Below are 13,325 nucleotides of genomic sequence, written 5' to 3' on the forward strand. Positions count from 1 at the left end.
TTCCCCGTCACCTTCGAAGTTCTGTGGTCCGTCGGCCTTGGGATGAGCACCACTATCCCAATGTTTTCCGGCATATAAACCCCTACAAATTTCTCCATGTTGGATGGGAGCTTCTACTAGGAATGGTTGTGGCTCCGTTATTGCGCCTCCGCCAGCCGGGGCTACGTGGTATCGGCTCGACTCTCTATAGGAGTCGACCGTGCCCCGTAGAGAGCCATATCTGCTCGCAAATATCTCAGATCGCAGGCCAGAAAGCTCAATGCTTCTCCACCTCACTTTCAAGATGGCAGAGCGAGACTCTGGACCGAACACGCAACATCGGAATCATCGCCCATATCGATGCTGGCAAAACCACTACTACTGAGCGCATGCTCTTCTACAGCGGCTTCACCCGGCGCATTGGCGATGTGGACGAAGGGTCCACGGTGACTGATTTCTTGCCCGCAGAGCGTGCGCGTGGTATCACCATCCAGTCGGCGGCCATTACCTTCCACTGGCCTCCTGGAGACGGGGCAGGCAGTCAACCTGCCACGCAGGACCCTTCTGCACCGAAGTCCGCGGTGTCGCATACGGTCAATCTCATCGACACTCCTGGGCATGCTGACTTCACATTTGAGGTCATGCGGTCTCTGCGCATCCTGGATGGTGCTGTCTGTATTTTGGACGGCGTGGCTGGCGTCGAGGCGCAGACGGAGCAGGTCTGGCGTCAGGCTAGCAAGTACCAGATCCCGCGAGTGATCTACGTGAACAAGCTAGACCGCGATGGTGCCGCTTTCGGCCGAACAGTTCGGGAAGTCAGCTCCCGTCTAGCGGTTTACCCAGCAGTGTGCCAGATCCCTTGGTTTGAAGGCGGCAACGGCGCTTTCGTCGGCGTGGCAGATGCCGTCAATCTCCAAGGTTTAAAATGGAAGGCGGGTGAGGACGGCCGCACCGTGAAGATGATGAATCTTGAGCAATTGGATGTGGAAGAACATGACCTGGCGCAAGAGCTCCGTCGTGCGCGTATTGCTTTGGTTGAATTGCTGAGTGACCAGGATGAAGCCATCGTGGAGAAATTCTTCGAATGTGACGAAGACCATCTAGCGGTGCCTCCTATGGACATTATCGACAGTCTTCGGCGATGCGTTCTCGACCAATCAAGCCGCATCGTACCTGTCTTCGCAGGTGCCAGTTTCCGCAACATGGGTGTCCAGCCTTTGCTTGATGCCGTGGTCAATCTACTTCCCAGCCCACCAGAAGCCCCCGATCCAGAAGTGAGCATCGGTGGTGTCAAAGGAGGGTTGCGGCGGTTGCTCTCGGGCGACCTGATTGTGGAGCAAGATGAGAAGGCACCGGCCCCAGCCAAAGGCAAGAAAAAGAAAAAGACTGCGCTGCAGGCCGACCCGAAAGACGCCATTTCTAAACTCCAGAGCTGCGCGTTGGCCTTCAAGGTGGTCAATGATGCTAAGCGTGGTGTATTGGTTTATGTCCGGGTGTACTCTGGTTCCCTGGATCGCAACAGCCTGCTCTTCAACACCAATTTGCACCTCTCAGAGCGAGCACCGCGGTTGCTGAAAATGTATGCCAACGATGCAGTCGAAGTGGATTCCATCCCTGCAGGCCACATCGGTGTCGTCGTCGGATTGAAGCATGCTCGAACTGGCGACACCCTCCTGTCCTACGCAGGAAATAAGCCAACGCCGCCAGAACCGCTGACGCGTCTGCAATTACGTCCAATTGATGTGCCTCCTCCGGTGTTCTTCACTAGCGTTGAGCCGCACAGTCTCAGCGAGGAGAAACGGATGCATGAAACACTAGGACTACTTTTGCGAGAGGATCCCAGCTTGCACGTCAGCGTGGACGAGGAATCTGGTCAGACTCTGCTGAGTGGCATGGGCGAATTACACCTGGAGATTGCGCGCGACCGTCTAATCAACGACCATAAGGCGAAGGCCTCTATGGGTCGTATCGAGATTGGATACCGCGAGTCGGGACTCGGGGTGTCTGCTGCCATCACCAAAATCTTCGATAAAGAAGTCGCCGGTCGCCGCAGCAAGGCAGGCTGTACTGCAATCGTGGAGCCTATCAGCGGAGAGGATATTTCCGAGGCGGCAGATGAGGATACCCTCCTCGCCGAGACTATCGAGGGTAACCAGATCATCATCCGTGCCCCCGGCTTGCAGGTAGACCGCTCTCCCAGAAACGACGAGGAGACAAGCCCACTTCTACCCCCGGGTCTTGACCCAGCTGCTCTCCGCGCGGCTCTCCAGAATGGCGCACTTGCGGCGCTCGCCCGCGGGCCTCAATTCACATTTCCGATGCACAACACTCGCGTCACACTCACTATCAACCTTGCAGAACACCTCTTCGGTAACGAAACCACCACCTCGGCCCTTTCAGGCGCCGCACGCCAGGCCACAACCGCCGCGCTCCGAGACCTCCTTGCTGGCTCAGGAACGGTAATGATGGAGCCGGTCATGGATGTGATTATCAGTGTCGACGAAGCCAGTCTTGGCTCCGTTGTGCACGACATCTCCTCCTCGCGCGGTGGGCACATCCTCTCCCTAAATGAGGATGCGGCGCTGTCTGCAACCGATGCGTCTGAATCTACCGCTGCCGAGGATAGCCTCCCTCCTATTGACCCCAACCGCATCTACGCACCGCCCGATCCGTTTGAGACATCGTCTGTCGGCGTAGAAATGCCGGTGTCCTCCTCCCGTCCACGGACGATCACTGCAAAGGTTCCACTGAAGGAGATGGTTGGGTATCTGAAGCACCTGCGCAGTCTGACTGCTGGTCGTGGCACATTCGTGATGAGCGTGGACCGGTTTGAGAATATGTCTGCGCCGAGACAGAAGGCGGTGCTTGCGGAGTTGAGGGGTGGGTTCTAGCTCTTCGGCGTTGGTTTAAGGGTAATTGGATCACTGTTCTCTGTACACTACATGCTACATCTTAGGTTGACATAAAGTAATCTCTACAATGTACCAATACTGTCCTCCGCAAAACACCGAATATAAAACCACAGTCTGTAGCAAGTCTCTCCCTCAAAAACAGGGAGGGAGTAATGAAACACTCCATTCATCGAGCGAGGTATGACTCCAGAAAATACAAGACCGAAGAAAAACACAACACCAAGCCCAAGCATACAATTCAGTGCATGACATCTGGAATCAGCCCCAACTCACCATCATAAACAACACACTTAGTGAACGCAATGCGTACCAAATATATACAAGGTCCACTACCAGTTATCATCCCATTCATCCTTGCCCTTCGCCGTCGTCGACGTGACAGCGCCGGTCTCCCCGTGTGCTTTCCCATTTGACGCAGTGGTCTCAGTAGTAGGAAGGGTCGAGGCGCTCGTCAACGACGACGCCGGAGTGCTCTTGCGCATAGCGGTAGTGCCGATAACATCAGACCGTGATCCACTGCGCTGGTGGCCGTTGCGCTCCTGCGAGCCAAGGGTTGAGAAGTCGTCCCAGAAGTCCCGGCGCTCGGGCTCACCACGCGAGCGGGTAGCGCCAGGCCGGCCATCGTCGGGCCCTTCGACGAAACGGCTGAGTTGGTCTGCGGCACCGCGGACGCCAGTTTGCAAGTTCTGGCCCCAGTTTGCGGCTTGTGCGCGGGCTTGGGCTGCGAAGTCGGACTCGGCGAGCTGTTGGTCTATGTCAACCTTTCATCCAAACAACATCTTGGGTTGGATCAGTGTGGTATGATGAACTACTTACCTGCTTCGCTGTGGGTTGTAGGTATGAATCGTTCACCTGCTTCGCGCCCTTGCCAACAGTCGAGGCAAACCAGCCAAAACCCTTGGTCAAAGTGCCCATTGGATCTTTCTGGAAGTCATCCAAGGCCTGTCCACCCCCAGCGCCGCCGCCGCCGCCGCCGCCAAATCCTCCAAAGCCACCGAACCCGCCAAACGGTGACGACTGGCGGTCCCCAGCCGCAGGCGTGGGCACACCACCTCCAAAGCCAGTATACTTCCCACCCTGCGACGGGGGCAGTGAATCAGACCGCGACAAGTTCTCATTGCCCAACTTGGCAAAGTATGCCTCATTTTGCTCTTTCTTTGGCGGCACGCGACCGCGTTGGCTATCATGCGAGCGGACGGACGACGCCGCGGGTGACCCTGTCCGCGCACCGCCCGTAACACCGCCACCACTAAGGCTCATAGGCGTGCTCGACCGTGAAGCAGGGGCATTATTGTTCTTCTTCTCCTGGCCGGGCACATACTCGCGGCCCTCGGCCTTGCACGACAGCCGCTCCTTCCACTCCTCGCCGGCGTCCCCCTCGTAGCGCTCTTTGATCGTCGAGTCCTCGAATGTACGACCCTCGGAGATGGTCACGGCGTGGGCGTCGTAGAATGCTTTCCACGGCTCGTTGCCGCCTAGCTCCATGCGCTGGATCTCAGCGTGCTTGAAGGCGTCCATGGTGATTGAGCGCACGAAGGAGATGTGTACGCCGAGCCCGCGATGTGTCCCGGCGCAGTTGAGGCAGATAAAGGTTCCGAATTTGGGCGAGGCCTGCGTGTAAGCGCCCAAGAGGCGGAAGTTAACTGGTTGTGCCCGCGGTGTCGTGCGTGAGGAGGCAATCGGGTACGCTCGACAAGATGTAGATTCAGGAGATAAGGGTGACACATACCCATTGAGGCGACGGGGCGCCGCAGTCGCAGCACTTGTCATTGCCGTTGGTCTTGGAGATCTGGAGGAGCTGGAGGACCGGGAGGTAGTGTGTTAGTTCACGCTGCGGCGCACGCGCCGGTGGTCGGCCAGACCAGACCAGCAATGCAGGAGGGAGAAACGCACCTTCGTCTTCGTCTCCGGGTCCACCTCCCACATGCGAGACGACATGGAGGGCTATATTTATATTGGAAAGGGTGACACAATTGGGAGAGACCACGACACGGGCCGTTTGCCGGGGTAAAAGGGTATGGCAGCGGCAGAGTGGGCGGATTCGGCGCCGTAGTTGGATTGTGTGGGGGTCCTGTCTGTTTTGGTGCCTAACCCCTTTTCTGCACGCAATTCCGATCGCTCTCCGGTATAGTGTAGTAATTTGGGGGCAAAGGTCGTGGACAGTTGTGGCAATGTGAATTGATGGGAGAGTTGGCAGATTGAAGAAGTTGCGCGTGTGAGGGACTCGATGTGTTGTCCGCTGATCGGCAAGGGTCACCCCAAACCTTGGCGTCATCGGCGAGGTTTGGGCGCTGCTACGATGCTTGAAGCAGTTCCGTTCAGTCTCCTATTCGAGTGAGTTGCTGGCCACTGCGAACTTTGTATTCTTGCACAGCTTCTACGTAGATTATTCTCTCTACACACAGACCACCAGAGCAGTTCGTCATCAGTTAGTTAAATGGGTGCTAAGATACAGTACAGAAGGCAAAGGTCGTTAGGGATGGAGGCATCAGCAAGGAATCAGCACTCCAGCATGGATGTATCCTCCAGGACATCCGTTAATAAGAACAAAAGGAAAAAAAAGTCATCACACCCTCGTGCCCACAGATTCGCCTTGAAACCACTTGTCGAGTAGCTAAGATACTCGCAGTCGACCTGCAGATCACCCATGGTTATATCCTAGATCCACAAGACAGCCGCCTCAAGGTTCCTTCTGAATAACACCCCAAATTCATCAGCAAGCCATCTGCGGTCGAAGAGCATTTGGTGATCGAGTTTTAAACTGCCTCAGTAGGAGCAGCATCGGGGGCGGCGTTCTCCTCAGCAGGGGGGTTGGCCTCCTCGTACTGGTCGGCGGCCGCATTGACGTCGTCCTCCTTGCCAGGGCTGTCGATAGCCACCTTGACAGCAATGGTGCGGCCATCAATGTCCTTGCCGTTCATCTCGTTGACGGCCTTGGTCTGGAGCTCCTCGGAGGCCAAGTTGACGAATCCGAAGCCACGGGTCTTGCGGCGCTCGTTGCGGGCCTGGAGTTTCTTGATCATGAAACGGGGGATGGGGCGCAGAGCCACCTTGGCCGAGACGGGTTGGTAGTCGGCGAAGATATCCTTGAGCTAAAAAAAAAAAAAAGGCACAAGATCAGTAAATGCAAGATTTAGGCTCGAGGGGCAGATTCCAAGCCTAAGGTGACTTCAGACTACCCACGCACCTTGTCCTCGGTCAGGTCGTAAGGCAAATTGGCAACCATGACCTTGGTCTTGGAAGGAATACCATCCTCAGGGGGACCACGCTGCTTCTGGGGGCGAGCGGCGCGTGGCTTGCCCTGCTTGGCTCCCTCGGCAGCCGCAGCCTCGTTGTCGTTGGTGGTCTCGGTCAGCGGAGCCTGGCCAGCAGCATCGGCCTCAGTGGATTCCTGTCCATCTTGAGCCTGCAAGAACAATCGAGTCAGTGGTTTGGTAAAGAAGAGATGGAAAATCAGGGCAAGAGGGGGAAAGGAAACATACCCGTCCACGACCGACACGGCCACCACGGCCGCGGGCGCGACCACGGCCGCGACCCCGACCACCAGTCCGCTTGCGACCCTCGTTGCCGCTGGCGCCCTCACCGCCACTGGCAGCACCCTCCTTGGCCTCCGCGGGCTCCGGCTTGCGGGCCAGCTGCACCGACACCTTGCGGGCCAGAATCTCCTTGCCAGAAAGGGCCTCGATAGCCGCAGTAGCTTCAGCAGCAGTCGCAAGGTCCACAAAGGCATAGCCAACGGGGCGGTTGGTGCGGGGGTTCACCGGGATCGAGGTGCTCTCGCTGGGGATCGAGTTAGTGTTGATTCGATGGACCATGAGACCAAGGGGAGGCCTCGGCTAGGTGCTTTGGCCTTGATTGGCGCAGCTGTTGCTAGCTTCAGACAAATGCAGGCCAGGTTGCAACTCACATGGTGTAGCCCTTAAAGAACTCCTTGAGCTCCTCCTCGGTGGTCGCATAGGCGAGGTTTCCGATGTACAGGCGACGTCCCTCATCAGCACTGGCAGCGGCTGCATCAGGGGCCTGCGAAGCCGCGGGAGTGCCGTTGATGCCGGGGGTGTCGTTGATGGTGGCCGCAGCCAGGTTGTCAGTCAAAGCGTCGATAGCAGACATCTTGAAGGCGAGTTGGGACACGAAAAAGGTTCGAAGGTGGATAGCAAAAGCTCGAACGATGTGTCAAACAAACAGAGGGGATGTTTGTTGATGTGCCTTTGGGGTGGGCGGGTGAAAACTTGACGAGGGGGAGGATTGAAGGGAAGGAGCAGGGTAGCTTGGTGCCCTAGATACCAGTTGAGAAGAAAAAAAGGAAGAGATGGGATGGGAAATCAGAAGCAGTTGTTGACTCTTGGAAAGAAGGTAAGGACGGTGGAAGGGCGAGGAAGAAGGAAAGGAGAGGAGGCGGTGAGCCGCTAGGCCTTGTTGGGACCGGCGCCCGCTGGGCTGGTGAAAGTGGGTGAAGTTAGGCGGTGGCTCTGGGCAGCATTGGGGGCTTCGGGCTGGACGTCGGGGGGCCCTTGAGGGGGAAGCTTAGGGGGGCCGCCGAGAGGGGAGCTTAGGGAGGAGCTTCCGGGCCTGGGCCCCCAAGAGCCAGGGAGCTCTCCTTGGGGGGGGGGGGGGGGGGGCACGGAGCGCAATTTGGCGGTGAGTGTTCTGACGAGTTTCCCCCCTTCACCCCTCCGCAACCAGCACGCTACCGTCACTCGTCACTCGAGGCAACCGCCTTTGATGTCATTCTGGAGACCAGACCCAGTTCGATGAGCTACCATGGTCTTCGATCCGACCATACCACCCCTCCCTTGTGTCTAGCCCCTACAGCTAAATTAGTTGAATTCACTCCATTTCACGCCCTCGTACAGATTCTACAGTTTTCAAATAGGACACATTCCCAATTAGTCCAATGCGTACAGCTCTGCACGCGCCGAGTTGCCCACAGTAACGCTGGCTGGGGCCGGTGATGAATGATCTTCCACCTCAGCCGGCTCCACTTTTTCCACTCCTCATTCTCCACGTCCCAGCCAGTGGAAGATCGCCATGGTCTACGCCACTGCCTGAGCAAGTCCATTGTCTCTGCATGGTCTGATCGTAATCACAATGCAATGCACGGGTTGTTCAATCATTTGACAATTTATTGGCTGCATAAGACCGGACAAAAAAATACCCTGCCAGCGAAGAAGCGATATTGCCCACGTTCCCCCCGAACAACATACTGCGCTGAATTTCACAGATACAGTTCCCATAATGACACGTTCCTCACGTCGAATTGGCAGGTGAACAGGTTTTCCACATGCACTTCTGGGATCGCTTCTTTCATCTGCCACGCTTCAACTCAGGTTTCACGCTTGTAACCAGGCCTCTTTCTTTTTCTCCCCCGCTTTCTGAAACATCGTACCAGCTGTCGCCTCTCGAATTCCTCGTCATTTCATTTTCTAGGGCGAAATAAATTGATTCGGTCACATAGGTTGGCTCGGTAGACTTGAGGATATGATGGCCCTCGATTCTTTTGTCAGCGGGGATCGGCGACCCACGAATGTCCCGGCGAACGTCCACCAGTTCGCTAGTGGATCTCCGCGTACTTTCTCTGCCTGTTCGGAAGTGTGCAGCAGGCATTCGTCTCGGTTGGTCATGGGCACGGCCGCTTTCCAGCAGCTAGTAGAGGAGACCTAATAGGATTCAAGGTTGTCGGGCTTGCGCGTGCTTCCTTTCACAGCCGGCTTCGCAGGCGATTTGCAGGTACTTGGGCTTGTTGGCGATGAGTTCCACTGCTTTGCGGTCGAGAAAGATGGGCAATCCTCTAGGCCATATGCAGATACCGAGGAAGAAGGGGTCAGACAGGTCAAGGACGAGCTGTCGGGCACAGCGGTCGTGTCGCCGGTGATATCGCACCTCTTACCAGTCCGCGATCAGAATCCGGGCATTGTCGGACGGAGATAACTCACCACCCTCCTGAGGTCTGCGCAAGGGCCGCAAGGCCACTCTGCATTGAAAGCACCAAAGACGTCGTGGGTGTTGCGGTGGTTTGCTTCTGCAAACTTTTGAAACGGGAACTTCTCCCCGACGGCTTCCATGTGGACAAAAGCTTGTCCGTGGAAGGGCGTGAAAGGGACAAGGAGCCTGCCGGGAGAGTCCGGTCACTGACAGAGTCGGACTTTTGCTTCTCCTTACCATTTTGTCCCATTGGAAGAGGCAGCATCGGCAGATCCTGCCTGATTTTGACCGCCCGGCCGTGACGGCCCGTTGAAGACGGGAGACCTTGGTGGGTGGTAGCGCTCACTGCATTCATCGTCGAGTCAGCGTACGGTCTGAGGTGTGCGGGCGTCAAGCAACGAGGTAAGGGTCAAAAAAATATAGGATATAGGATATATCATGATCTTTCCAGAGACCAAAGCTCCACCTAGACCTCACTCCTTCACTCTTGGAATAGGGTCGCGTTCCCTTAGACGGAATGTGGGAGATATGATCATCTTGCCGTGGTAGTCTGATCCCAGGCAAGTACTTTCCTATTTCTACCATGCAGGTGGGAATATCGTAATCAAAGTTGGTTGAGGATGAAAAGGGATTTGTCGGTTGTTGAATTTAAACGATTCATAGCTACATCGAACTTTCAGATTGACAAACAGCCTTATAGAGCCCTCAATTGTATCACGAGTTGCTGTCTACAGTCGACAGTTTAGTCTACAGTCTACTTATCTACTTCACAAACATTCTAGGCAGGCTACAGCCTCCCTTGAACAATCACTTAATGTATTTCTAAAGCGAGTCGCCCACCCAAGCGAGCTGACCGCCCCAAAACACATAGTAAATGCGACACCTTACCTACTGTACAGCTTCCCGCATATCTCAACAACAACGAGACGTTTTTCAGTCATATGATTGCCGACTACCTACTCTGCGAGATTAATTTTGCTGTTAATGAGGTCAATATAGAAGTAGACGTGATGAATTTGAAGATATTTATGTTGGGTGGCTCCAGTTATTCGAATGGGTGTTAATAACCTAAGATATTTATTGCCTGGTATATGTCGATCCTCCCGCTAACCTTAAGTAGAAGCTCCCATAGGTAAACCAGAAATCGCGAGAGTTATAATTGGGTATGGTGGGTGGTATAGCAGTTTTCATTGACTAGGTGTTTTGGGGTGGTTCTCTGTAAATCGATCTCAACTCGGGGTTCCTTGTATACACAACACCAGCTCTCGGAAGGAAATAAGGCCCCTCCAGCGCTCCGGTAGTTACTGTAGTTACCGTGATCCACGCGTCGCTGACTCACGTTAACATTTTCACGTGGAATGTATTAGGTAATCGAATATACCGTAGGGCCCCATGGTCAAGAGTTTGATTGGTATGTACAGTAGTAGCAAAACAACTAACCACGGGACTGTCTGCTGAGTAATCCTGATAGGACGAATTCGCAATAGAAGGGACATTATGTTTGGTATTTAACAATTTGAAATTTTACCGGCTACAGTATGTGTTCTTTATCCAGGAATTCGCTAAAGCCAGGTTCGTCATAGGCAGGTTTTACTGAAGTGACCTGAATACGGAGTACTGATTGTGTGATGTATTTATACTTTTGGGTACCCACCTACTAGTGGTTATTCTGGTCCATGATGATCCTTACAGTATGTCCGACCACGGCTACTCCACTCGGAACTGGTGGACCAGGGACCAGCGTCATCGTCTTGTCCCATCTGATTCCCCAACTCCTCCAAGCCTCTCCCATTGGATTATCTTATCTTCACTCGCAGTCGCCACTGCCCTCTGCGACCGCGGCAGGACTTCCACAGGGTGCAATTTAGCGTAGTCCAAACGATTCAATACGGCAGGAAGTGCGTATGTCGTAGAATGTCAACCATGATAACAGACTACCCTCTCTTGCGCCGTCTCGAATCTCCACTATCGTCATGCTGGAAAAGCAAGATTCTACCCGCTGAGTCAGCCCCGCGCGGATCGTGTGTCGGTACCTAAGGTTTTCCTACCAATTCCAGACCCAAACCCAACAATCCCAATTCCCGGAACTCCCGAATTACTTCCTTTGGGTTGCGGGCTCGCGATATTTTTCAATGGCATAGGGCCGTCACCTACTCGATCTGTTCCGCCGGGGTTGCTGTCGTTTCACCTTGCCGCCTTGATTATCTAAATCCATTTCCCCCAGCCTCCCCTCGGAACTTGTCGTTCAACCGCCTCCATGGATCGCATCGAGCCCGCGGAGGACTCGAATGACCGGAGGGCTACGCCGGAGCAGCAGCAGTCTACAGAAGCCTCATCATCGAGGCCACCACTGGCGACTTTGCGCCCGCGAGCCCCCTCAAATCGTACGCGCCGGCCTAGCATCCGCCTGTCGCGCCTACCCTCCTCCTCTTCATTGCACACCGTCAACGAGCAGCAACAGCAACAGAGCCCGCCTGAGAACCAACCTGGTCCCCAACCTGGTCCCTTCCTTTCCCGCCAAATATCCGTCAGATCCCCGGTAGAGGAGGAAGATGAAACATGGCAGAATGGTCGACGACGCAGCAACTCCGAGCCCCGACCAGGGCGATGGTCTTTTCCTGCTCCGGATGTGCTCTCTCGAGTGGCAAAACCCATGATGTCTTTGACTGAAGAGTCATCTCACCAGAGCCCGTTCCCGGCCTCTCCAAATGGCCTCACTACGGAGCGAACAGCGGACGAATATCTTCAACCGCCTGCGCCGGCACTCGCGCGCCCAACATCTCGGAATGTGCTGCGCCGGACGAGCCAAGCGGCTCTAAATCGCTTCTCCCGCAACCGGGCATCGACGGTATCAGGGGTCCCACCAACACTCGAGGCGTCAAAGGAGCATCCAGCGGCGAATGAATATGGGTCTCATCTGGTCGACGTACTGGATGTCATTGGTAAGCCAAAATAGGCTGGAAATGGAAGTGGCGAATATCATGGCGAATCTCATGGCTAACGTGATCTGTCGATAGACCCGGAGGTCTCGGCTTTGTCGACCCTCACGAATGTGCAGAACTCGTTGTTCATTCCCAATCTGGGCAACTTCGTGAACCGCATGCCCACCTACCAACTCTCGCGTCCGCGTCCGTCGGACCAAGAACAGGGAACCAGCACAGATGAAGGAGAGGTTTCAGAGGAGTCGAAAATGAAGGAGCGGCCGAGATTGGAACAACTCCGCCCCTTTTCAAGCATGTCATCTGTGCTTGCGGGCCCTCGGTATGCCGTTTTACCCGAAGGTCATGAGCTGGAGGGATGGACCAACGAGGACTTCGCCGAACTGAACGATTACGTTCGGCATATGCTTCACTCGCGCCGGTCCAAGTTCAAGCGGTCGATGAGGGGGTTTGGACAGTATATCCGGAAGCGTAAGTGGTCCTTCCGTTCGTTCACTCGTAAGATGTAGGCCCGGGAAACTAACAGGTGCCACTAGCGCTCGGATTTCTTGTTACTCTCTACGCAACCCTTATTACTCTGTTTGGTCTCGCCTGGGTGCTCTTCTTGATTGGTATGATATTTGCCTTACTCTATCTGTACTAGCAAGCTTGGAAACACTAACTCGGTGCCTTTTCAGGTTGGATCAATGTGGGCGGAAAGCAGCTCTACGTCGTCAATGTTATTGATAACGTTCTTGTGGCGTTGTTCGCGATTATGGGTGACGGTCTCGCTCCCTTCCGAGCTGTGGACACTTATCACATGATCTTCATTGCCCATTATACCATGTTGACGTGGAAGATTCGTCGTAAGCGACGACTCCCCGATCTCAAGGACAAGAACGATCTACCCGCTCAGCGGGAGAAAGATGTGGATGTCGAATTCGGCGATACCCCCAAGGAAGATGAGCATGAGTTCTCGGTGCTTAGCCCTCGCCAGCAGCTGCGTTTGATACACCACCAGACCAAGTTCGCCAAGTCACACACCTTCTACAAACCGCACGAGACTATGACCCACCACGCCTTCCCTCTGCGCATTCTCATCGCCGTTGTTGTCCTGCTCGACTGTCACTCCCTCCTCCAGATCGCCCTAGGTGCTTGTACCTGGAGTATGGAAGACCCTGGACAGCGGCCTTTTGCCCTGACCACCGTTATTCTGTGCTGCTCCATCACTTGCAACATCACTGGCGGTGTGCTGATCATGATCGGCGATCGACGTGCGCGCAAGAAGGAGATAGTGGAGCGCCTTTTCCGCCAGCAGCTGACAGAAGAAGCCATGAAGAAGATAGAGAAGAAGAAGGTCGAAGAGCGCAAGAGTATGCAGCTCGAACGCCCTGAACCGTATGATGGCACTTGAGCGTTGCCAACACCGTCATCTCCTGAGGAGCCTCTGGCTCACGACCGTCACGATTATCACGCAGATGTGGGTCGAAAGATGCGAGTTTCATGTCTTCTATCCACCTGTACAGCCGTCACACTGGCCCGCGCATTAAACACCCACTCAGCGACATTTACATACTGAGGCATGGCGTTTTGT

At 54.9% G+C, this 13,325-nt stretch overlaps 5 protein-coding genes across 5 annotated transcripts; 2 read left to right on the forward strand and 3 right to left on the reverse strand.

The window, feature by feature from the left end:
* Window positions 1-122: 122 nt before the first annotated feature.
* On the forward strand, window positions 123-2,870 carry N7482_002909 (mitochondrial elongation factor MEF2; the record flags this gene model as incomplete). Its single annotated transcript, XM_056685034.1, has 1 exon — window positions 123-2,870. One exon carries the CDS (start codon window positions 123-125, stop codon window positions 2,868-2,870), a length of 2,748 nt encoding a protein of 915 aa, XP_056548640.1.
* Window positions 2,871-3,220: 350 nt separating this feature from the next.
* N7482_002910 (GTPase-activating protein GCS1) lies at window positions 3,221-4,829 on the reverse strand (the record flags this gene model as incomplete). The annotated part of the gene is made up of 4 exons (XM_056685035.1): window positions 3,221-3,634; window positions 3,708-4,502; window positions 4,621-4,689; window positions 4,785-4,829. 4 exons carry the CDS (start codon window positions 4,827-4,829, stop codon window positions 3,221-3,223), a joined length of 1,323 nt encoding a protein of 440 aa, XP_056548641.1.
* An 818-nt stretch (window positions 4,830-5,647) lies between these two features.
* On the reverse strand, window positions 5,648-7,001 carry N7482_002911 (uncharacterized protein; the record flags this gene model as incomplete). Its single annotated transcript, XM_056685036.1, has 4 exons — window positions 5,648-5,983; window positions 6,079-6,297; window positions 6,374-6,671; window positions 6,799-7,001. 4 exons carry the CDS (start codon window positions 6,999-7,001, stop codon window positions 5,648-5,650), a joined length of 1,056 nt encoding a protein of 351 aa, XP_056548642.1.
* A 1,557-nt stretch (window positions 7,002-8,558) lies between these two features.
* N7482_002912 (uncharacterized protein) lies at window positions 8,559-9,349 on the reverse strand (the record flags this gene model as incomplete). The annotated part of the gene is made up of 4 exons (XM_056685037.1): window positions 8,559-8,732; window positions 8,825-8,999; window positions 9,051-9,158; window positions 9,291-9,349. 4 exons carry the CDS (start codon window positions 9,347-9,349, stop codon window positions 8,559-8,561), a joined length of 516 nt encoding a protein of 171 aa, XP_056548643.1.
* Window positions 9,350-11,070: 1,721 nt separating this feature from the next.
* Window positions 11,071-13,145, forward strand: N7482_002913 (DUF2985 domain-containing protein; the record flags this gene model as incomplete). The annotated part of the gene is made up of 4 exons (XM_056685038.1): window positions 11,071-11,755; window positions 11,831-12,223; window positions 12,289-12,363; window positions 12,430-13,145. The coding sequence occupies 4 exons, from the start codon at window positions 11,071-11,073 to the stop codon at window positions 13,143-13,145; spliced, it is 1,869 nt and encodes a 622-aa protein (XP_056548644.1).
* Window positions 13,146-13,325: the final 180 nt, after the last annotated feature.

The sequence above is a fragment of the Penicillium canariense genome (assembly GCF_028826845.1).
Source record: "Penicillium canariense strain IBT 26290 chromosome Unknown utg000001l_segment0_segment0, whole genome shotgun sequence".
NCBI lineage: Eukaryota > Fungi > Ascomycota > Eurotiomycetes > Eurotiales > Aspergillaceae > Penicillium > Penicillium canariense.